The 22,113-nt window shown below is 64.6% G+C and overlaps 2 protein-coding genes across 4 annotated transcripts in view; one reads left to right on the forward strand and one right to left on the reverse strand.

The window, feature by feature from the left end:
- Positions 1 to 185: 185 nt before the first annotated feature.
- On the forward strand, positions 186 to 15,516 carry PGAP2 (post-GPI attachment to proteins 2). Of its 3 annotated transcripts, none has more exons than XM_068179404.1 (6): positions 186 to 282; positions 2,067 to 2,240; positions 3,331 to 3,583; positions 5,568 to 5,674; positions 13,599 to 13,707; positions 14,185 to 14,446. In XM_068179404.1, the coding sequence occupies exons 2-6, from the start codon at positions 2,076 to 2,078 to the stop codon at positions 14,313 to 14,315; spliced, it is 765 nt and encodes a 254-aa protein (XP_068035505.1). In that variant the 5' UTR covers positions 186 to 282; positions 2,067 to 2,075; the 3' UTR covers positions 14,316 to 14,446. The 3 variants fall into 3 exon arrangements, with proteins under 3 accessions (XP_068035505.1, XP_068035513.1, XP_068035499.1); XM_068179412.1 differs by having other exon boundaries at positions 5,568 to 5,662; XM_068179398.1 differs by lacking the exon at positions 5,568 to 5,674 and having other exon boundaries at positions 14,185 to 15,516.
- Positions 15,517 to 17,496: 1,980 nt separating this feature from the next.
- The window catches only part of RHOG (ras homolog family member G), a 7,472-nt gene continuing 2,855 nt past the window's right edge, over positions 17,497 to 22,113 (reverse strand). Inside the window, exon 2 of the mRNA XM_068179458.1 lies at positions 17,497 to 18,756. Coding sequence (XP_068035559.1) covers positions 18,151 to 18,726 — 576 coding nt within the window. The 5' untranslated portion in view covers positions 18,727 to 18,756 and the 3' untranslated portion in view covers positions 17,497 to 18,150. The remainder of the gene's footprint in view (positions 18,757 to 22,113) is intronic.

Here is a 22,113-nt window from a genome sequence, read left to right on the forward strand (position 1 = left end):
GAGGGCGGGGCGCGGCGCCGCGGAAGGGTCCAGAACGGCCCGAGTCGCGGCGCCGCCCTGACATCCGGGGCGCCTGAGGGGGCGGGGCTTCTGCCGCCAGGACCAATCGTGTGTCGCGGCGCGCGGGAGCTGGGCCCCGCCTCTTAAAGGGGCCGCAGAGGGGTTGGGGGGGCGGGGGGAGAAGAGGAAGGGGTGGGAGAAAGGGAGGAAGAGGAGGAGGAGGAGGCGTGGGGGGGCTGCCGGCCGGGCCGGGCCATGGAGCAGCGCCGGGGGCGCTGAGCGGTGTGTCCGGCTCTGCGGGGCACGCGGGTGTTGGGGAGGGTCTCTGGGGGATGCGGGGGCCCGGAGGGGTCGCTCCTGGGGCGGGGGGCGCTGCGGGGAGCCGGGGTGCCCGGGAGGGGTCTCGGGGTCTCTGAGGGGGTGTGCGGCTCCCCGCCCGGGGCAGGGCCGGGGTGCCCGGGAGGGGTCTCGGGGTCTCTGAGGGGGTGTGCGGCTCCCCGCCCGGGGCAGGGCCGGGGTGCCCGGGAGGGGTCTGGGGGTCTCTGAGGGGGTGTGCGGCTCCCCGCCCGGGGCAGGGCCGGGGTGCCCGGGGCCGTTCGACCCGCCACACGAAATGTTTGCCTGCCGTTCGCGCTCTTCGGGCAGGAGGACCCCGGGGCGAGCGAGGGCAGAGGCCGCGGGGCTCCTGCCGCGGGCTCCGCGGGTGTCCCCACGGCACAGGGAGCTGTGGCCGAGCCCCCCGAGGGAGGAGCAGGGTTTGGGGGGCTCCATGCCCCGCCCCGGGCCGTGCGGAGCCCTCGGGGGGCTGGGCCGGCCGGGGACCCCCCTCCACACCCAGTCCCGGCCCTTTGGAGCTTCCCTTCCTCTTCGCTTTTATCCTCAGATAATTCCCTCTCTCCCCGGCAGCGCGGGTGGGGCTGAGCCCTGGTTCGGTGGCCCCGCGGTGCTCGGGCTCGGTGCCTCCAGTGGGGCTCTGTCCCCCGTTGTGGGGGCTTTTGGGGCTGGCACAGTGGCCGTGCTGCCCTGGGGCACTGCCCAGACGGCTCAGGGATTGTCCATAAATCGCATTTGTCCCGCAGCCGGGCGGTGGTGAGGTGGGATCCATGCCAGCCTGATCCCTTGGGACTCAGGGGATCCCTTGGGGCTGGGGGACCCCTGTTCTGGGGTCTGCCCGGCTCCAGAGGTGCTTGTCCCCGCGATCCCGACCCGACAAGCCCCGGCTTCGTGCCTGTGGGGGCTTGTGCTGCCCTGGTCCTGCAGCCGGGGGTGTGTGGAGTCATGGAATGTCCTGAGCTGAAGGGACCCACAGGGATCATTGATCCAGACCCCCACCAACCCCAGCCTGGGCTGTCCAAGGGCTCCTGGAGCTCTGGCAGCCTCGGGGCCGTGCCCATTCCCTGGGGAGCCTGGGCAGTGCCAGCCCCCTCTGGGGAAGAACCTTTCCCTGCTCTCCAGCCTGAGCTGCCCTGGCCCAGCCCCAGGCAGAGCTGCCCGTGCAGGACTGGGTGCGGCGGGGCGAGCACGGGCTGGGGGAGCGGGGCTGGGGGAGCCGGGCTGGGGGAGCCGGGCTGGGGGAGCCGGGCTGGGGGAGCCGGGCTGGGGGAGCCGGGCTGTGCTGGAGGAGCCGTGGCTCCCGGCGGGACTGACAGCGGTGGCCCGGCTGTGTCAGCGCTGCCCCGAGCACAGGGAATGGTCTGGATGGATGCCACGGGACAGGGTTCACGTGCCCTTCCTGCCAGATCCCTCTGGAGGGCTGCAGGGAACGGCCCTGCCCTGCCCTGCCCTGCCCTGCCCTGCTCCCTGTTGTCTGTGAGTCTCGAGGTGCCTGTGTCCCCACAATGGGATTTTCTTTGGCTGCCCATCCTGCGGCTGTGGGGTCACACTGGGTGTGAGGGGCTGAGCCGTGTGGGGTCCCTGCCCAGGGCTGTGTGGGGCTGGACAGAATCCCAGAGTTTCAAAAAGCCCCCTAGGGTCATTGAGCCCAGCCTGTGACTGATCCCCACCTTGTCAACCTGCCCAGAGCAGGATAGAGCACCCCAGTCATGCATCTGTTTGTTTATTTCCAGGTTTCCGAGATGTTGCAGGTCCCACTGCCGCTGGATCGGGACGGGATCCTGTTCCGGCTGCGTTTCACCACGCTGGCCCTCGGGACTGTGTTCTGCCCCCTCTTTGGGTTCCTCTTCTGTGTCATCTGGTCTCTGCTCTTCAACTTCCGTGAGACGACTGCAACCCACTGTGGGGTGAGAGACTCCCTGGGAAAAACCCATATTCCTGGGGGGGGACAGAGCTCCTGTGTCCTCCTGGGCTCTTCTCTCTTCTCTCCTGGCCTCCTCTTCCTCCTTCTGGGCTCCCTTCTCCTCTTGGGCTCCTATCCACTTTCTGGATTCCTGCCTCCTCTTCTGTCTCCTGGGCTCCTCTCTTGGGCTTTCCCACCACAAGTGTTACAGAATCCAGAACAAGCTGCATTGTTTCATTGTCCTTGTGGTGCCTCAGGACTGGCAGCAGCAGGTTTGGCTTTGTGCTGGGACTGAAGGCACTGCAGACTGGTCAGGCTGGTGTCTGGACTGAGCATGCTGGGGTTTATTTCAGTGAGGAATAAACGTGGGGAAGCTGAAGGGAAGTACATTGTCCTGGGGAGGGGTTGGTCCAGAGCTGCTGCCTCCAGGTCTGCTGGAGTTCAGAGGAGCCACAGGTGTCTGGGGAGGGAGGGCCTGGAGCTCCATGTGGGTTGGGATTGGGCTCAGGGCTTTCAGGATGAGCAGCTGGACACAAGCTGGGAATGGAGGGCAGGAGTCATCTCACACCAGCAGGAGAGCTTTAGCAGGGCCTGGAGGGACAGGAAAGGGGCAATGGCTCCCACTGCCAGAGGGCAGGGCTGGATGGGAGATTGGGAATTGTTCCCTGGCAGGGGGGGCAGGCCCTGGCACAGGGTGCGCAGAGCAGCTGGGGCTGCCCCTGGATCCCTGGCAGTGCCCAAGGCCAGGCTGGACACTGGGGCTGGGAGCACCTGGGACAGTGGGAGGTGTTCCTGGGCCTTAAGGTCCTTCTGGCCAAAACCATTCTGTGATTCTATGGACGATCGGGGTGTAAAAGCGAGAAACCTGAGCAGGTACCTGGGCAGGGCCCCCCAGCACCCCAGGACTGCCCCAGCAGCGCTATGGTATCCGTGACCCCGTAGGATGGACCGGGGCGCTGCCGTGATACATTCCCTGGCTTTGGGACTAGGAACAAACTCATTCGGAATTCAAAAAAGGACAGTTTCAGTGGCTGGAGGAGGCTGACTGCGAGGCTGTGCCGTGTGCCTGGCCCCACGAGCCCGTGTCCCTGCAGGTGCCCAACTACCTGCCGTCCATCAGCGCGGCCATCGGGGGCGAGACGCCGCAGCGCTACGTGTGGCGCCTGTGCATCGGCCTGCACTCGGCCCCGCGCGTCCTCGTGGCCGTGGCCTACTGGAACCACTACCAGAGCTGCCACTGCCCCCACCCCCGCTACCTGCGCCTGTGCCACGTCACCCTGCTGCTCAACCTGCTCGAGAACTTCGCCCTCCTCATCCTCACCTACGTGTCCTCCACCGAAAACTATGGTAGGTGTCACCCCCTGCCCCGCCCGGGCCCTGCCCTGCTGTGCCCTGCCTTGGGCCACTGCTTTGCAATGAGGCAGTTTGGAGAGAAAAAACAGTTCGAAACCCCCAGAGATTCCATTGAAGTTAGTAGTTATAGAGGAATGAAGCGTGCATACCATGCAAACAGCCATGCCCTTCCCACAGTTCTTGGTTGCTGATGCTGGTCGAAGCCATGGGTTCGGGTTGGGGATGGAGCCTGGACCAGGCCATGGCGCCTGGTTCCGCCCGTGTGCTGAGGCCTGATCCAGGGCTGAGGGCGGGTGAGCAAGGTGGGTCACAGCTCATCCTGCTTCCCCTCCATCCCCACTGCAGGGCTGGCCTCTGAGCTGGCTCTGCTCCAGCTGCCTTCACACACCCTCCCCAGGAATTTCTGGGGAAAATTTCACAGAACCAGAGAATGCCAGATTGGTTTGAGCTGGAGGGACCCTAAAGCCCACCCAGTGCCACCCTGCCATGGCAGGGACACCTTCCACTGTGCCAGGCTGCTCCAGCCCCAGTGTCCAGCCTGGCCTTGGGCACTGCCAGGGATCCAGGGGCAGCCCCAGCTGCTCTGGGAATTCCATCCCAGCCCCTGCCCACCCTGCCAGGGAACAATTCCCTGGCAAGGCCAGGGTGGGCACTGGGGCTTGGAGCAGCCTGGGGCAGTGAAAGGTGTCTCTGCCATGGCAGAGGTTGGGCTGAAAAGGTTTTTATGGTCCCTCCCAACCCATAGCTGTTCTGGGATTCAGGGCTGTGGTACTTTGAACAGAGTCTCGGGATCTCCCCCAGCCTTTGGGGTGAGGATTGTCCATGGTGGAGCCCAGTCCCTGGGATGGCAGGACAGGAACCTCCTGCTGATGGAGGTCTGTGGTCTAGGACCTGTGCCTGGCCAGCTCACCCTCCTTGTCTCCTGCCAGCATTCCCTGTCCCCATGGCAAGGTGTCCCAGTGCCCCCCTCACGGCAGGGTCTGCAGCCTGACCTGCCCCAGAGGCTTCTCCAGCTTCTCCAGGCCAGGGCCCTGCCCTTGGGAATCCAGGTGCTGCTGTGAGGTTTGGCTAGCAGCCAGCCTGGCCTGGCCCGGTGCAGAGCCCTGGGAGCTGAGGCTGACCCACTTCCTGGGATCCTCACCCCAGACTAATCCCCAGCTCTGGGGAAAGTGTCAGCCCTGAGCTGCCGTGCTCAGGTTAATCATCGCCGCGGGACACCCGCGTCTGACCTCTCCCACCTGCTGGCACCTCACTCCTCACATGCTTCCCTTCCCCTGGCATGCAGAAGGCAAACGGGGACGGTCATTCCTGCTGTTCAGGTGGTTGGGAATTCAGCCTGAGGTTCAGCTTCTGGAGAAGGGGCTGGGAAGTTCTCTTCAGAGCAACACTTAGAAAATCTCTCACCTGAAGGTGCAGGGCTTGTGTGGGGTTTGAGGCCTCTGGAACAGCTCTGGCTTAGCCTTGCTCCAGCTGCTTTCCCAGCCTGATCCTGTACCTGGGCTAGTCCAGGTATGCACAAGGCAACCTCAGTGCTGCAGATGAAGCTGCTGATGCTTCTAGTGGGCAGGTAGGTAATACAGGGGGCCAGCAGATGGATTTTGGACTGGCTCACTCTGCACCCCCTCCCCATGCCTCAGTTCCCCATCCCTAGAACAGCAGTGGCGATGCTAAGCTGCTCTCAAGGGTCCCTGAGTTTACAGGCATGTGAAGTGGTGGTCCCAGAGCACAGAAACACCCTCCTGGCCCTTTGGGATAAGTCTTCCAGGCAGTTTTATCCCCTTCCAGAGGACACTGAGGGGGCATGAGCAGGTTATGGAGCTGTGCTGGGCCTGTCTCCTGCCAAGATCCCGCTGGAGTCCTGGCATCACTGGGGTGCTGGGGCTCCCAGCAGAGCACAAAGGCTTCCCAAATCCTGCCCCACGTTCCCCTTGTGCTCCTGGCTTGGATTGAACAGGAAACCTGTTGTTTGTCAATCCAGCAATCCACGAAAATGCCTTCATCGTGTTCATCACGTCGGCCCTGGGCCACATGCTGCTCACCTGCATCCTCTGGAGAATGACTAAGAAATACACAGTAAGTCCCGAGGTACAGACACTTTGTTTTCTTCTCTCTCTGCTGGGAGCTGGGAGAGGGCTCTGGGCTGGCACTAAAGGGCTTTGGCTGTCCTTGCTTGTGAAGTAACCCTGAGCAGGTGCTAGAGGAGCCAACAGCAGCAGGTGAAATGGAAGAAGTCAACGAAATCCATTTATCAGAGCAAAATGGGAAGGAAGCATTTCATTTCCTATTTTCTGGCTTGGGTGGGAAGGGACCTTAAAGCCCATCCAGTCCACCCAGTGCCACGGCAGGGACACCTCCCACTGTCCCAGGCTGCTCCAGCCCCAGTGTCCAGCCTGGCCTTGGGCACTGCCAGGGATCCAGGGGCAGCCCCAGCTGCTCTGGGCACCCTGTGCCAGGGCCTGCCCACCCTGCCAGGGAAGGATTTCCTCCCAATGTCTGATTAAGTTTTCATTGAGAGATCATATTGGAAACCACCTGGCATCCCTGTGCATTGGGATGGCTTATCCCTTCTCCATGCCTGTTTCTAAGCTGAAGTTGGCTTCCCTGTGCTGGGAATTGCTGGTCCTGCAAGCTGGGAGCAGCAGGCAGCAGGAGTTGTTCTCCCTTTGCTCCAGAGTGACTGTGAGCTGGCTCCTTTTCTGGGGAAGGGTCAGGGGGTGCAGGGGCTGGCTGTGGGGGCAGTGGGTCTGTTGGAGGATCCAGCCAGGGGCTCCTGGCCCCATTGCCTGGATGCAGCTTCTGTGCTGTGCTGGTTTGTGGTGTGGGTTCTGGGCCCCAGGCAGGACATCCAGGTTGGTCCTGGATTTTGGGGCAGGTGGGCAGGACATCCAGGTTTGTCCTGGACTGTGGGCACTGACAGCCACAGGCAGGGCAGGACATCCAGGTTTGAGGCTGTGTGGGACCTGCTTCTGTGCCCACGTGGCTCCTGCATGCTTGCCTCCACCCGTGGATCTGGACTGCCGGGATCTCTCTGTCCTTTCCCGGGGATACTTCTCCCCAGGTGATCCCAGTCATGGTCCCAGTGTTAAATGGGGAGGGGTCCCGGGGCTGTGTTTCCCCAGGAAGGTGACAGTTTGCAGAGCCCTTGGGAGGCGTGTGCCTGTACCCCAGGCTGGGAGGCTGCCGAGGGCTGGACAAGCCTCTCCCAAGGGACTGTGAGCAGGGCTGCAGGGTGGGTGCTGTGCCTGGGGTCCGTGTCCCCGCAGGGTGAGTGCTGGGGGGCCCAGCCCCACAGTCCCAGCAGGATGATGCTGGGGGGGCCCAGCCCCACAGTCCCAGCAGGATGATGCTGGGGGGCCCAGCCCCACAGTCCCAGCAGGATGATGCTGGGGGGCCCAGCCCCACAGTCCCAGCAGGATGATGCTGGGGGGCCCAGCCCCACAGTCCCAGCAGGATGATGCTGGGGGGGCCCAGCCCCACAGTCCCAGCAGGATGATGCTGGGGGCTCAGCCCCACAGTCCCAGCAGGATGATGCTGGGGGGGCCCAGCCCCACAGTCCCAGCAGGATGATGCTGGGGGGTCCAGCCCCACAGTCCCAGCAGGATGATGCTGGGGGCCCCAGCCCCACAGTCCCAGCAGGATGATGCTGGGGGGCCCAGCCCCACAGTCCTCACAGGATGATGCTGGGTGCCCAGCCCCACAGTCCCAGCAGGATGATGCTGGGGGCCCCAGCCCCACAGTCCTGGAGCAGCTCCTGCTCCGTCATCACTGCTTATCCTCTCCTTCCGCCAATTCACCGAGCCTGTCCCTGCTGCCTGACTCCAGAGGCCTGGGAAAGAAGCTTCCAGCAGCTGTTTGGCTGCAAAGCTCCTTAGGAAAGGGACTTGTGGAGATGTTGAGAGTCTCCTCGCTCACTAGGAAGTGATCTGTTCTCTCTGCTGATAGGGGAATAGCGGGAGCTCGCAGTCATTCCCTGGCAGCTTTCCCACAGCTTCCTTTATTTCTGTCATATTGTTTTGGCTTGTTGTTTTTCTGGGTGAGACCTCCAAGGCCCCAGATCTCCTCCCCTGCCACATCACCCACTGGGTCTGGTTCATCTCCCCTGCAATGGGCAGGGGTGAGGCATCCCACATCCTGGGCTCAGCTTTAGGCCTCTCAGGGCAAGAGAGCCTTTGGGGGGCTGGAGCATGTCCAGGGAGGGGAATGGAGCTGGGGAAGGGGCTGAAGGAGCTCAGCCTGGAGAACAGGAGGCTCAGGGGGGACCTTGTGGCTCTGCACAACTCCTGACAGGAGGGGACAGCCAGGGGGGTCGGGCTGTGCTCCCAGGGAACAGGAGGAGGGGGATTGTGCCAGGGGAGGTTCACACTGGATATTAGGGAAATTCCTTCCTAGACATGGCTGTCCAGCCCTGGCCAGGGGTGGAGTCCCCATCCCTGGAGGGATTTTACAGCTGTGTGGATGTGGCGTTTGGGGACATGGGTTAATGGTGGCCTTGGCACTGCTGGGGAGCAGTTGCACTCAGTGGTCTCAGAGAGATTTTCCAGCCTCCTTGGTTTCTGTGACTCTAGCCCAGGACTGGAGGAATATGCACATCTGTGGGGGGAAGGGCAGGGAACGTGGTGACACCTTGGCTGAGCATGCCACCACCTGGCATAGTGCCACCACCCGCTTCCTCCTCCCATCCGGGAACAATCCTGCTGGTAGAGGCGACCTGCCCTCGGGGGTGCGTGGTCCCCCCAAAGCTGGGCCTTTCCCCGAGGAGGCAGGAGCCCTCCAGGGCCAGCCCTGACCTGAGGCCACTGGGGGTGCAGTGTCCCTGTGCCAGCTCTGGTGTCCCTGTGCCAGCTCTGGTGTCCCCGCCCGCTTCGTGTGCAGCCACAGGATGGAGCTGTCGCCCAGCGCGCGAGGGTAAGGGATGGGTAAGGGAGGAGGAGGACGAGCAAGGCGCTGCGGGGTGACACAGCTCCCAGACCGGCTGTGTCGGGGTGAAGAGGGCGGAGTGCTTGTCACACCACCAGGCGTCACCTTTGGCTAAGGGACTTGTGGTCCCTCTGCAGCTGCCGCGTCCCCGTGTCCGGTGATGCGCATTGGGCTCCTGCCGCCCATCATTCCCACGCATCCTCCGGGCTGAGCAGGGTCTCCTGGGGCTTCTCCCATTCTCTGCCTGGATTCCTCTGGCTCCAAGCCCTCTGCTCACGGCTGGTGGCCCTGGCAGGCTTGGCACAGCTCCTGTGACACCCGCGGCTTGCTTGGCTTGGCAGGGCGGGACAGCGGGACAGGGGAGGTGCCACTGCCACATCCTTGCTGCGTCCAAGGGCTTGGGCAGGGCCGGTGCGCTGCCCAGCCACGCTCGTGGGGCTGTTTTAGGCCAGGGCACAGCTGATCCCTCCGTGTGCATCACGGCACCTTGGGGACTGACTCTGGCTCCGTTGGTGTCCCTTGTGGGGCCTTTGTTCACATTTGCTGCCCCCAGCCCTGGAGCTGGCGATGGCAGGAGGGGACAGGCGAGGGATGGCTCCAGTCCCGCGGTGTTCTGTCCTTCCCTCCTCCTCAGCAGAGGGTCCCCACAGGGTTCAGGTTCTCCAGGGCCAAACCTGGGACCATCTCCAGGACAAGCTCCGTGTGGGGAGCTGGAAGGAGGAGGGAGCAGGGGGGCTGTGCCTTCCGCGCCCCACGGCTGGCACTGCTTTTAGTGCTGCTGGCAGGGGTGAAGCTCCCCAGGTCTGGCATCGTAGGAGGGACAGGAATTGGTCTTGCAAAAGCTTCTCGTCCGGCGGGGCTCTTGTTGCAACTGCTGTGCTGTGAGGGCAGGAAGGTGCAGAGGAACTAGTTTGTAATGGGGAAGTACAGGCCGTTTCCAGTTTTGAAGTGGCAAATGTTGAGAGAAAGGAAAATAAAGCTCTGTGGGAGGGGAGAAAAAAGAAAGCAGGAGAGAGAAAAGGAGGGGAGGGGGCAAAGCAGAGGAGAGAGATTCTGTGGAAAAGGGAAATGGAGCTGGGAGCTTTCAGCTGTGGCTGATCACTGCACCCCGTGCTTGGCTGTGGCGTGGCAGTGCCCACCTGGGCTGGCAGCTCTGCTGTTCCTGGCTGGCTGCTCGCCCTTAAAACCCTCCTTCCCCCAGCCCTGAGTTGCAGAGCTGGGCAGTGGGGCAGAGCAGTTTCACTTCTTGTTTGCAAACACACTTTCCCCATCCCCAGCTCAGGGCTGGTGGCCCCAGCAGACACCAGTGTGTGCATGTGGTGGCCACCGGGCTGGCTGGCTCAGGCCCATCAGAAGAGGCCACAGAGATTCTTGGAGGGCTGGAGCTCTGGAGCCAGGCTGGGAGAGCTGGGGGGGCTCACCTGGAGAGGAGACGCTCCAGGGAGAGCTCAGAGCCCCTGGCAGGGCCTGAAGGGGCTCCAGGAGAGCTGGAGAGGGACTGGGGACAAGGCCTGGAGGGACAGGAGCCAGGGAATGGCTCCCACTGCAGAGGGCAGGGCTGGATGGGAGACTGGGAATTGGGAATTGTTCCCTGGCAGGGTGGGCAGGGGCTGGGATGGAATTCCCAGAGCAGCTGGGGCTGCCCCTGGATCCCTGGCAGTGCCCCAAGCCAGGCTGGACACTGGGGCTGGAGCAGCCTGGCACAGTGGGAGGTGTCCCTGCCCTGGCAGGGCTGGCACTGGGTGGGCCTTAAGGTTACTTCTGGTCCATGCTGTGGCTAGTGGAGCTGGGTCCTGCTGTGCCACCAGCCCCTGGGCTCTATCCCACAATGTCCCACTCCCCTGGCAGGGCACATGGCTAAGCCCAGCGCAGGCTGCAGCCAGTGCAAAGGCACAGGAGCCTCTGGGGCACAGCCCCCTCTGTCCCCTGGGCGCAGCTGAGCCCCTGGAGCTGGAGCAGGGTGGCTGAGCTGTGTCCCTGCCCAGCAGGGCGGTGTGAGCAGCAGGGACCACAAGCAGCTTGGTGACCACGCGTGGTTTCACCCCAGCTCCTCGCAGCGCCCCTGGGAGCGCTGCTGGTGGCTCAGACAAGCCCTCTATAAATAGCTGAGCTTTGTGTGGGGCCCTTTGGCTCCGGGCTCTCTGCACAGACCCGGAAACCCTCGAGGGGAGCTGGGACTGGGGTGTGACACACAGCCCTGCAGGTGCCACGTGTGCCTCAGAAAGGGATGGTGGCTCCCGGGCAGAACCAGTGGAGTGCAGAGCGAGCTGTTGGCATTTCAGTTAAGATCACTGTCATCCCTGTCCCCATCAGGAACTGGGTGCTAGGCACAGTCCTGCTTCTCTCTGGAAGCAGTGGAAGAAGCAGGAGGCTCCTGTACCTCCTTGCTGGTAGCTCACAGCAGCCACCTCAGCCCTCAGAGCCGCATTTGCAGGGCTTGGGGCTCCCCCAGGGTGGGGGAATGAGACCCCCAGTGCCTTCTGTGGGCTGGGAGCAGCATCCCAGAGTGTGTCCAGCCTCCTGCTCCTGACTCACCTGCGCCTGCTGGGGAATGTGCCTCAGATCTGGCCTGGCAGCTGGGCACTAAATATAATTCCCCTGTGCTTTTCTGGCCAGACACACATGCAGCTGGGGTGGCTGTGTGACACTGGGCAGGCTTGCAGGTGCCCCGGGTCTGTCTTGCCAGGAGGAAGTTGACAGCTCCAGCTGTGCCAGCACAGCAGCCCCAGACAGGCCACAGGGGCGCCTGGCACCAGCTCAGCTGGGAGCACCCCGTCCTTGGGATTTTCTACTCCCCCTTTTTCCTCACAGGCAGCCAGAGTTTGGTAGCTTCTTGCCAGGGTGCTTGGAGCTGCCAGCTCCTCTCCAGGGTTCTGACCTGGGGGTTCCTGGTCCCGTCCAGCCAGAGCAATCCCAATTCTCCAAGTCTTTCCTCACAGCAGTGGTACTCCATCCCTCTAATCTTGGTGCCCTCCTCTGGGCACCGTGTGGCTCCCTGGGATGTCCCCAGGTGCAGGATCCCCACAAAGCTGGGGCCGTGGGAAGCAGGGACAGTGCCTGGCACTGCCTGAGCCCTGGGCAGGGCAGTGGGTCCAGCCCACACCAGTGAGGGGATGGGCAGCTCCTGGAGCTCCCACCATGCTGCCCAAAGTGTGGGCTGGCCCTGTCCCTTGCTGCTGCAGCAGGGCAGGGTGGCACTCCAGCTCCCACATCCCACGGGGGTCCTCATGCACCCCAGTCCCCCTGCTGTGCCTGGGCATCCTGCCCATGCTCCTGCAGGGACCTTCCCCGAGGTGCCACCTTCCAAGCCAGCTCTGCTCAGCATTGTGGCATGTCACCAGGTGCCACCTCCTGGGGACCGTGCCTTGTGATCCCCTGGCACTGGGCTGAGCCAGCTGTGCCCTGGAATTAGGGATTAACGCCTAATTATCCGTGTGATAATCCTCGGCCCAGACCGGGAGAGGGGGAGCTCAGGGGGCACCCAGAGGTGCAAGGTCGCTGTGGTCACAAGGACCGGGGTGGCTCCTACAGGGCCACCTCAGGGTCCCGCAGCAGGACCAGGGCGTTGGAGCTGGATGAGCCGAGCTGTTCTCTGCCTCCGTGCTCCCGGGAGGAGCAGCTGCCTGGAGGTCCCGGCGGGTCCCTGGAGGTCCCGGCAGGGCTGCGTGGGTGCGGCGGGGCCGCGCCGGGGCTCAGCGCGGCCGTTTGCCGTGGGAGCGCGGTGACAGCGCGGTGACAGCGGCTGTTCCGAGCCGCTTTTCCGGTGTGAAACTCGGCACTGCGCCCCGGCCCCGCTCGGGGCTCTGCCGCTCCCGGTGCCACCGCTGCTGCTCGCAGCCCGCGCTCGGCTCGGCTGCCGCTGGCCAGAGGGACCGTCAGTGCCAGCAGGAAGGACCAGCCCCGGCCCCGTGGGCTGGAGGTGGCGTCAGCCGCGCGTCCCCCCATGGTGAAGTGCCCGGGAATCCGTCCTTCCTCCCTGGCCGAGCCCCTGGCACGCGTTCCGGGGGTAACGGAAAGTGTGATGGGGCGATTTAAATTTTCCTTATTGTCAGCACTCCCTCAGAACGGAATCTTTGTCTCACGTGAAGCGTCGGGCGAGGGGGAAATTCCCCTCCCACCTGTAACAGCCTGGGCTGTCTGTGGCATCCCCAGCCCCTTCTGTGGGGCTGTCCCCCCTTGGAGCCCTCCTGCTCCAGGGCTCCCCTGCACCCTCACTGGGCTCCAGACATGGTTTGTGATTCCTCAGCCCCCCAGGCTGTAGGATCCTTATCCACGACCCTCAGTGTGATGGGAGAAATAGAAGGGAACTGGAGCCGGTACCTGCTGTGGCTACAGGGGGTCACTGCACCCACAGCCCCCAGCTTTGGGGTGCTGGGTAGTGGGTTGGGGAGCCTATCACAGGGGACGGGCCTGGCCCCTGGGTTGTCACCAAGGCTGAGCTCTGGGGGACAGAAGCGGTGAGCTGGGGGTGTGGGGCCGCTGGCAGTATCCCCATGCTCTGTTCCTGCCCCATCAGAGGTGGTGCTGAGGGGCAGGATGGGGCCCCTCCAGTGCCAGGGCATGCTGGGTGAGCTCTCCAGCGCAGCACCCGCCCCGGCTGCCACCCTTCATGTGGTTTCCTCCTCCCTGCTGCTGTTGTGAGTGAGGGAGTGCAACACCCGGTGAATTCCCTGTGCCCTGGGGCCACCTGCAGCCACCCAGGCCAGGGGATCTGCCTCTGGTAGAGCCTTGGCCCATCCTCAAGGAGTTCCCTGAGCACCCCAGTACTGTGGGCCCCATATTTGCTGGAACCCCGTGGCTCCCTCACACCCTGTATCTCCATGAAGGTGTGAGCCCCGTGTGCCCCGGGGCACAGCCCTGCCCAAGCCACCCCTGGGGCTGGCCTGTGGGGCTCTGCACAAGGAGCCAGGGTGCAGAGACCCGCAGGCTGTGTGGGGCCAGGGCAGAGCTTCCATGAGATGGATGGGATGGGATGGGATGGGATGGGATGGGATGGGATGGGATGGGATGGGATGGGATGGGATGGGATGGGATGGGATGGGATGGGATGGGATGGCTGCTCTGGCATCACCCAGCCCTTGGTCTCTTCCAGGAGCGCAAGTCGTACAAGTGGAAGCAGCTGCTCTTCTTCTTCACCTTCATCACGTTCGCGTTCGCCGTGTGTGTTTACTTCCACCACAACTGGTACTGCGGCCCTGGAGGTGAGGGGGTGCTGGGGGAAGGGGCTGGGTGGTCACGGAATCACTGAATCACAGGATCATTAAGGTTGGAAGAGATCCCCGGGATCAGCAAGTCCCAGCTGTGCCCGATGCCCACCTTGTCCCCAGCCCAGAGCACTGAGTGCCACCTCCAGGCCTTCCTTGGACACCTGCAGGGATGGGCACTCCAAACCTCCCTGGGCAGCCTCTTCCAATGCCTGACCACCCCTTCTAAGAAAAAATTCCTTCTGATGTCCAAGAATTCTTCCTGATGTCAGACATCCTCCTAATGTGATGCCTTGCCTTCCAAATCCCAGCCCAGGGAAGCTCCAGGTGCCCAGCCACACTTCTTCCCTGGTGGGGGGTCAAGCCCCCCAGCCCCCGCTCTGCTGTCCCAAACAGGTGGCTCAGAGACCCTCCCCAGCTCCCAGGGCAGATGCAGCTGTGGGTCTCCCTCACCTGCTCTGTTTCCTCCCCCAGTGTACACTGTCTTTGCCTTCCTGGAGTACCTGGTTGTCCTCTCCAACATGGCCTTCCACATGACTGCCTTCTGGGACTTCGGCAACAAGGAGCTGGTGGTGAGCTCGCTGCTGGAGGACAAGCACTTCTAGCCAGCCCCGCTGCTGGGAGCTCCTCTTCCCTGTCCTGCCGGGGCCGGGTGTTTGCTGTGGAGCTGCTGCGAGGATCCTCCCGAGATCCCAGAGTGTCTGTCCCAGCTGCACCGGCAGCTCTGCTCCTGGGCAGCTGCGGGCTCTTCTCGGGCACCCCCTGTCCTGGCTCCTGCCAGCTCCAGGAGGGCAGGACAGAGGAGGAACAGCGACCTGCGGCCTGTTGCTTTGGAGAATGCTCCAGGGAGAGCAGGATGCTGCTCCCGGTATCAGGACACAGGGGTCCAGCCCTGTCCTCAGCTTTCTTGGCCTGGGGGGCGTCTCACGGTTCCTCCTCCAGGCTGGGGGTCTTGGGGCAAGTCCTCAAAAAGGGCTGGTGGCCTTTTGGGCTGGCTCCAGGCACTGGTCTTTCACTGGACTGGGGCAGGGTCCTGGCCCATCTGTGCCTGAGTGCCCAGGAGGGGAGTGGGAAGGTGCTGGGCCATGCAGGGGCTGTCTGGAGCAGGGTGGGAGCACACAGGGCAGAGCAGGTGCTGGGAGCATCCACATCTCACTCCTGCCTTTCCCAGAAGCCTCCCAGCAGCACAGGCTCTTCCAGGGGTGCTGTGCCTGTTCCAACCCAGTTTGAGGAGGAAGGGTGAGTGTGCTGGTGCTGGAGGTCTTTGCCCCAGTGTCCCCATGGCTTCCCCTGTGCCGTGGGGCTGCAGCTGGGAACTGCTGGGGTTCAGCAGTGCCCCCAGTGTGCAGCTCTGGCTGCCAGGGCACAGGGGACATGGCTGGATGGCAGATGGGGGCTGACAGTGTCCCCAAGCTCCTCCTGCAATGCTGCTGGAAGGGGCACCTGGAGCTGTCTTGATTTTGGGGAGGTCTGCACTTGCCAGGGCTCGTCCCACCCCGCGCTTGGCTAGGAAGGACCAGTGTGGGTCCCTCCCTGCCCTTCACCTGAGCACAGCCACCACCAGGAGTCCCCTGGGATGTCCCAGTGCTCATCCCAGGGCTGGGCAGAGCCTCCCCCAGCGGGAGCTGCGGGGCCCTGGCAGAGCCGGGGCCGGGCTGGCTTCAAGCGGGTCCTGCCGCACGTGTCCATCGTCAGTGTCCCCATCCATGGGCTCCATCCGTGTCCCTGCATGCGTGTGACACGCTGCCCCGCAGCGCCTTGGCTTTGAGGTGGAAATAAAGCACTAAGTATTTTTGTGAGCTCTCAGCAACCTCCACGGCATTTCCACCTGGCCCAGCCTGGCATGGCCTGAAACAGCCAGTGGGTCCAGACCAGCACCATGGGCAGGGTGGGGCTGGAATGGGCTGCAGGACATGGACCCTGGGCATCGGGGCTGGAGTGTGGGATGTGGATCCTGGGTGTTGGAGCTGGGGTGCAAGATGTGACCCCTGGATGCACACCCCCAATTCTGGGGTGTGGCTCCCTGGAGCTGAGGCTCAGGATGCAGATCCCTGCAGGATGTGGATCGCTGGGGTGTGGAATGTAAATCCTGGCTGTTGGGGCTGTGATGTGGGACGTGGCCCCTGGGTGCCGGATGAAGCCCGGGAAGGCTCAGCGAGGCTGGGAACTAGCCAGGAGCTGGGCTGGAGGCGTGGGACTGAGCCCACCCCGCAGCTGGCGGCCCCGCTCCCCGCCCAGCTCCTGGGGCCGCTGACTTGGCTGCGGATCCTGCAGATCTTACGGATGCTGCGGGGCCAGAGCCGGCACAGCCCTGGGCACAGAGCCTGGAGCCAGGAGGGCTGGGGCTGGCACTGCTGGGGCTGGGCAGGGGCAGGGGAGCTGCCGGGGGCTTGGTTCCCCCTGTCCCGGGCCATGGTGGGGCCCTGCCCTTGCTGCGGCTGCCCCGGGAGCAGCTGGGAGGGGAAGAGCCATGAGCTCATCCCCCTGTGCCGGGCCAGGGCAGGGCTGTGTCCCGCTCGTGGCATCGTGGGATCCCCTCCTCATCCCAGCACCCACTTCTACACCAAACCCCACTGGGGTGGCACCTCACCAGCCCCACAGTGGGACCAGGACATGACCATGGAGATCCCCACTGTGGGACCTGGACATGGCTCTGGGGATCCCCACAGCAGGACCCAGACATGGCCATGGGGATCCCCAAAACGGGAGCAGGACATGGCCATGGAGATCCACCACAGTGGGAGCAGGATATGGCCATGGAGATCCCCACTGTGGGACCCGGACATGGCTGTATGGATCCCCAGAGCAGGAGCAGGACGTGGCCGTGGGGATCCTCCCACGGACAGACCAGGACAGGGATGTTGGATGCCCATGCTGGGAGCAGGATTTGGTGCAGCAGGGACCCACGAGCCCGTGGCTGTGCAGAACCCCTGGGGCCGTGTCTCCTCGCTGTGGGCTCCCAGGGTGGGGTCTGCAGGGACCGCGCTCTGCCGCGGCCCCGGGAGGCTCCAGGAGGCGCAGCCATGGGAGGGCCGGGGCTGGGCCATGGCCGGAGCCCCCCGGGCCCGCTGCCCACGCCTGCCCCCGGCTCTGGCTGCAAACGGGAGCAGGGAACAAAGGCGGCTTGTGGCGGGCGCCGGGTCTCTGCCCTTCCTGCAGGAAGGCCCCGGGGCCGGACAAGGGGCCCGTGTCCGGACCTGGCCGCCCGCCAGCACGTGCCAGGGGGATGGTGAGGGGGGTGGCGAGAGCGGCTGGGGATGCCACTGGTCCCTCGCTGCTGCCATTGCCAGCCACAGGACACGGGAACATCAAGGACATCGCCGGGCATTGGAACACAGGGCTCTGCCCTCCACCTGCCACTCCAGAGGCAGTACTGGGGCTGGGGTGGCTGGGGGTGCCCAGGAGGGGACCCCACTTATGTGCCAATTCCTGCCATGTCTCCATCCTCAGTGTCCCCATTCCCACACAGTTCAATGTCCTCATGGGCACCTCCTGCACTGTCCCCATTGCTGTCCCTTCAATGTCCCCAGGCCCCCGGGTGAGAGCTCAGCTGGGCACAGAGATGGTTGGGGTCAGGACTGGCCATGGCAGGGACATCCCAAGCTTCCCCTGGCAGTTACCCCCGGAAGAGAGCCCTGGCAGGCACCATGATGAGCACCCTCAGCTTGGCCCTGGCCTGGTGAGGGGTCCCAGCCCAGCTCGGGCCACTGACACCCATATCCCTCCAGGGAGTGTCCCTATGCCCAGGAAAGGTGGGTGCATGGGGGAGAGCACAGGACACAGGGGGCCTGGGCAGGTTTTTATTTAAGGAGAAGCAGCTCTGGGGGCAGCTGGTTACAGGTGAGTCCTGCTGCTTACAGGTGGAGCTCCAGCACCAGCCAGGGCAGGAACTCTCTACTCTGGCCACACTGGCTCTGCTCTCAGCAGGGCTGGAGGTCCCTGGTGTGGGGCTCACCCCAAACACCCCCCAGGAGCCCCTGGTGCCACCAGGGGGATCCCGGGGCACTATGGGGCAGTGCCAGCAAGATGCTCTGGGCTGGGCGAGTGCCAGGGCTGGCACAGAGGGGCTGGGGACCCCCTGTGCCCCAGCTGGTGTAGAGGGTGGAGGTGGCAGGTCCCCGCGGAGGACTCAGGGTGGCAGGTCCCTGTGGGGTGCTCAGGGCTGGAGTGGGGTTGGCCCATCCCCTTCTCAGGAAGCGTTGCTGTGCCAGGACCGGAGAGGCGTCACCAAAAGCAACCGCTGACAGCCGGGGCGGGGGAGCCCGGTGCCCCCGGGGCGGGCAGCCAGTTAGTGCAAACAAGGTCTGTATTGTTAAAGCTGGGGGCTTCGGGCTGGCGGCCCCGGTCCCACCGAGGCTCGGGGAGGCACGGGGGTGGCTGGGGGGCAGGAGGTGTGTGGGGGCGCCGGGGCAGGGGCAGGATCGTCTCTCGCCAGCCCCGTCACAAGAGCACACAGGGCTTCTTGGGCTTGGCCGGGACGGGGTTGAGCACGGCCCTCACGGCCTCGGTGAACACATCCTTGATGCCCTCCTGGTTGAGCGCCGAGCACTCCAGGTATTTGACGGCACGGATCTGCTTGGAGAGGCTGATGCCCTGCTGGGTGGTGATGGGTGCCTGGTTCTGCTCCTTGAGCCGCTTCATGGTCTCGGGGTTGTTCCTCAGATCCTTCTTGGTGCCGACGAGGAGGATGGGCACGCTGGGGCAGTGGTGGCACACCTCAGGGTACCACTTGTGCTTGACGTTCTCGTAGGAGGGCGGGCTGGCGATGGAGAAGCAGATGATGAAGACGTTGGTCTGGGGGTAGGAAAGCGTCCGCAGGCGGTCGTACTCCTCCTGGCCAGCCGTGTCCCACAGGTTTAAGTTAATAGTCCTGCCGTCCACCGTGTTCTGGGCGCTGTAGTTGTCGAACACGGTGGGGATGTACTCCTTGGGGAAGGCGTTGGTGGTGTAGCAGATGAGCAGGCAGGTCTTGCCCACCGCCCCGTCACCCACCACCACGCACTTGATGCTCTGCATCCCGGCGGTGCTGGTGTCCCCTTCAGCAGCCTGCGGGAAGAGAACAGGCTCAGGGAGAGCACACTCCAGGGCTGGGTCAGCGTGGTCCCCCCTCTGTGACACCCCGAGGCTGGAGGCTGTACAGGGGTCACCCCCTTGGTTCACCATCCAACCCAGTGCCCAGATGAGCTTCCCAGGCAGGCAAATCCCCCTGACAGAGACCCCCCCAGTGGGGATCTGCCCACCATGACGCAGGGACACGTGTGAGTGCCACCACGGCCAGTGTGCATGGGGACCACATTGTCCCCAGGGTGCTGCATGCATGGCAGCCAGGCTGTGGCAGCACCCTGTGCCATCCCATGCTGTGCCATCCCACGCTGTGGCTCAGCCCAGAATGGGACAGAGGGCAGCAGGGCAGGGAGCAGGGGCATCCCGGGGCTGTGGCAGCCCGTGGGCTGTCACCGTTCGCCCCAGCCCCATCCTGCCCACAGCAAGCAGGGCCGGTGCTGCTCCCGGCGGGCAGAGGCTGGGCTGGCGCTGTGGCTGGCGTGGCCCCGGAGCCAACGTCCGCTCCGGCAGCTGTGTTTATCCCCAATCCCGGCGCGCGTTTTCCTTCCTCAGGTTCTCTCTGCAATTCCCATTAAGGGCTGCATCCTGCTCCCCTTCCTGCTGCTGGCCGGAGCCGGGCGCTGCCAAGCCCTGCCCAGCCGAGGCGGGGGCACCCCACGGTGCTGGGGTGGGGAGGTGCCCACCCTGGGGCCGGCAGCCCCTTTCCCACCGGGATCCGGCCGTGGGCAGCTGGTGCCCACCCATGGGATCACAGCGGGAGGACGGGAGCCCCACTCGTGTGCCAGTGACAGGCAGGGAGCAGAGGTGCCGGGGCAGAGAAGCCGCAGTGTCCCGGAGTCCTGCTCTGGGGGTCCCCGTTCCCCGGAGCCCGCTGAGTCCGCAGGGCTGGGGAAGGGGAAGGGCCGGAGCCCCCCGGCCCGAGCCCCAGCCAGTCCCTGCCCCCTCGGATGGGGAAGTCGCTCTTCCTCTTCCCGCCCTGACACGCGGCTTCCTGCGGCTGTGCCGTGACCCCCGCCCTGCCTGGCTGCGCCCCGACCCCCGGCACAGGCACGGGGGGCCGCCAGGAACGCCCCGCAGCGCTGTGCCTCAGCTTCCCCACTGCAAACCTGCTTCCACGGGCAGGGGATCCCCGCATCCCTGCTGTGTGACCGGGGAGCAGCGGGGCCGGCACAGGCGGCCGCCCCATCCCCACCCCCGCAGGAAGCCGCCTGCAGGGTCCCAGGGGGCCGCAAACACAGTCCTGGCCTTTGGCCTCCAGTTTGGGAGCAATCACAGCCCGGAGGTTTCCTCGCACCACTGTGCACCAGTTGCTCAGCCCGGGGCAAGCGCAGGCAGTGCTGGGCTGCAGGACTCGGAGGGGCACGAGGTGGGGCGGTGGGAGAAGGGACAGAGGGGTGGCAGCAGGAGCGGGAGCTGGAGGAGAGTGATGGGGACGGGACCAGAATCAAAACAGTGGGATCAGGATCAAGGAGACCGGGACAGTGGGAGAAGGAACTGGATCAGGAGGAGCTGGAACAGGACAGTGGGGGAAGGAAGTGGATCAGAGCAATGGGAGCAGGAGCAGAGGGAGAAGGAGAAGGGCAGTGGGAGAAGCAGGATCAGGGTCGCAGGATCGGGATCAGGACTATGGGAGACTGAGGTCCCTCCGTGGCTGCACAGGGCCACCCTCAGGGACATTCACCTTCCGTAGCTGCCACCCACATCCCCTGTGCCCCTTCTGTCCTGCAGCTGCTCCCCGGGCTCCCAGGGCTGGGGGGTACCCAGGGCAGCCCCTGGAGTGGGACACAGCTGCCCCTGTCACCCCAAGGCTCCATTTGGCCCATCTGACCCAGTCTGGAGCCGAAGCAGCCCCGAGCCCCAGCCTGGCCCTGTGCCCATCCCACAGTGGGCCATGACACACACTGCTCATGCTGAGCCCAAACTGACTGTGGGCACTTTGGGATGAGCTGCACCTGGCAGGAACCATGCCTATCCCCTCCCCATCCCCATCTTCACCCCTATTCCCATCCCCATCTCCATCCCAGTGCAGAGGTAACACTCGTGCCCGTGAAGGGCATCACCACTGGGAAACGGAGAGGAGGAGGGAAAGGAGGAGGAAGAGGAGGAGAAGGAGGGGCTAGAGGCCAGGGGTCACTTCTCCATCACCCAGAACCCCTGGGGGTGTGGAGCCCCAGAGTGTCCCCAGGTTTGTCACCAGCACTCAGCAAACCTGGGCACACACCACGGTGCCCATGGAGGGGCCATGGCAGGACCCAAGGGCTCACACAGGAGCGTTTTGGCTCCTGCCAGTCCTGGCACTGCCAGCACCAGGTACGAGGTGCCCGTGGCACGACAAGGGGACCACAGGCACAGCCCACACTCACAGGGCAAATGCCTCGCTGAGGAGGGGCTTTGTGTAGGGCAGAGCCCCCGCAGCAGCTCCGAGTCTGTCTGGGTGCCAAGGAGGGGATGTGGTGCCAGGGGGGCTCTGGCTCTGTCACAGCCAAGGTCTGCAGCCACAGCCACCACGTCACAGTCCCAACCGGCCCCCACAGCCCCAGCCAAGCCCCTGACTCACACTCGTCTTCCCAGGGAGGATGAGGAGGCACCAGTGCCCTGCCTCCTGAGCCCCTGGGTCCCTGTGTCCCCCAGCACAGGACAGGAGGGTAGGCAGGAGCCCTGCCAAAGGACCCCATTCCAGGACAGGGCCGGGGGCTGCCCGGTGGCATCCTCGTGGTGCCAGGCAGGGCTGGAGATCACCCGTGTCCCTGAGCCACGCTGCGGCTCCCGAGGGCCCCGCTGCCCTGGGGGCCAGGATGGGCCAGTCCGGGGACACTGGGTGGGTGCCTGGGCCCTGGTGTGCCCCCTCCGCCTGCTGCCAGCTCCGCTGCCGGCACAAGGCCAGCTCTGTTCTCCCAGGAGATCTGCGGCCGGCAGCACATTTAACCCCTTCTGGCCCCCCGGCATGCCGGGGTCAAAGTGGCCTCGTGGGGTTGTGGGGACAGCCCGCGGGGGACACAGCCCATGGGGGCACCTGGCCCTTCCCAGCCCCAGCAGAGGGGGCCCGGGGAAGGAGGGGTGGGAGCACGGGGGCTGCACCGTGCCCAGCCCCAGGCTCGCACCCCGAGCCCCGCCGGCCACGCTCCTCACTGCGGTGGCACTCGGATGGCGTTTGGGGGCTGGGGAGAGGGGGAGGCGGCAAGGGGGGCTGTGGGTGGCACACAGAGGTCCCCCCTCCCATCGCCACCCCCTGGCACGGGAAAAGCGACTCATCTCTTCAGCAGAAAAGGGAAGCAAAACCCTCTGCCAGCGCTCCCGGCCGGGGCAGCCCCCGGGGGTTTTCCGCCGGGGAAGTGGAGC

Source organism: Anomalospiza imberbis, chromosome 2 (assembly GCF_031753505.1).
Source record: "Anomalospiza imberbis isolate Cuckoo-Finch-1a 21T00152 chromosome 2, ASM3175350v1, whole genome shotgun sequence".
Taxonomy (NCBI): Eukaryota; Metazoa; Chordata; class Aves; order Passeriformes; family Viduidae; genus Anomalospiza; species Anomalospiza imberbis.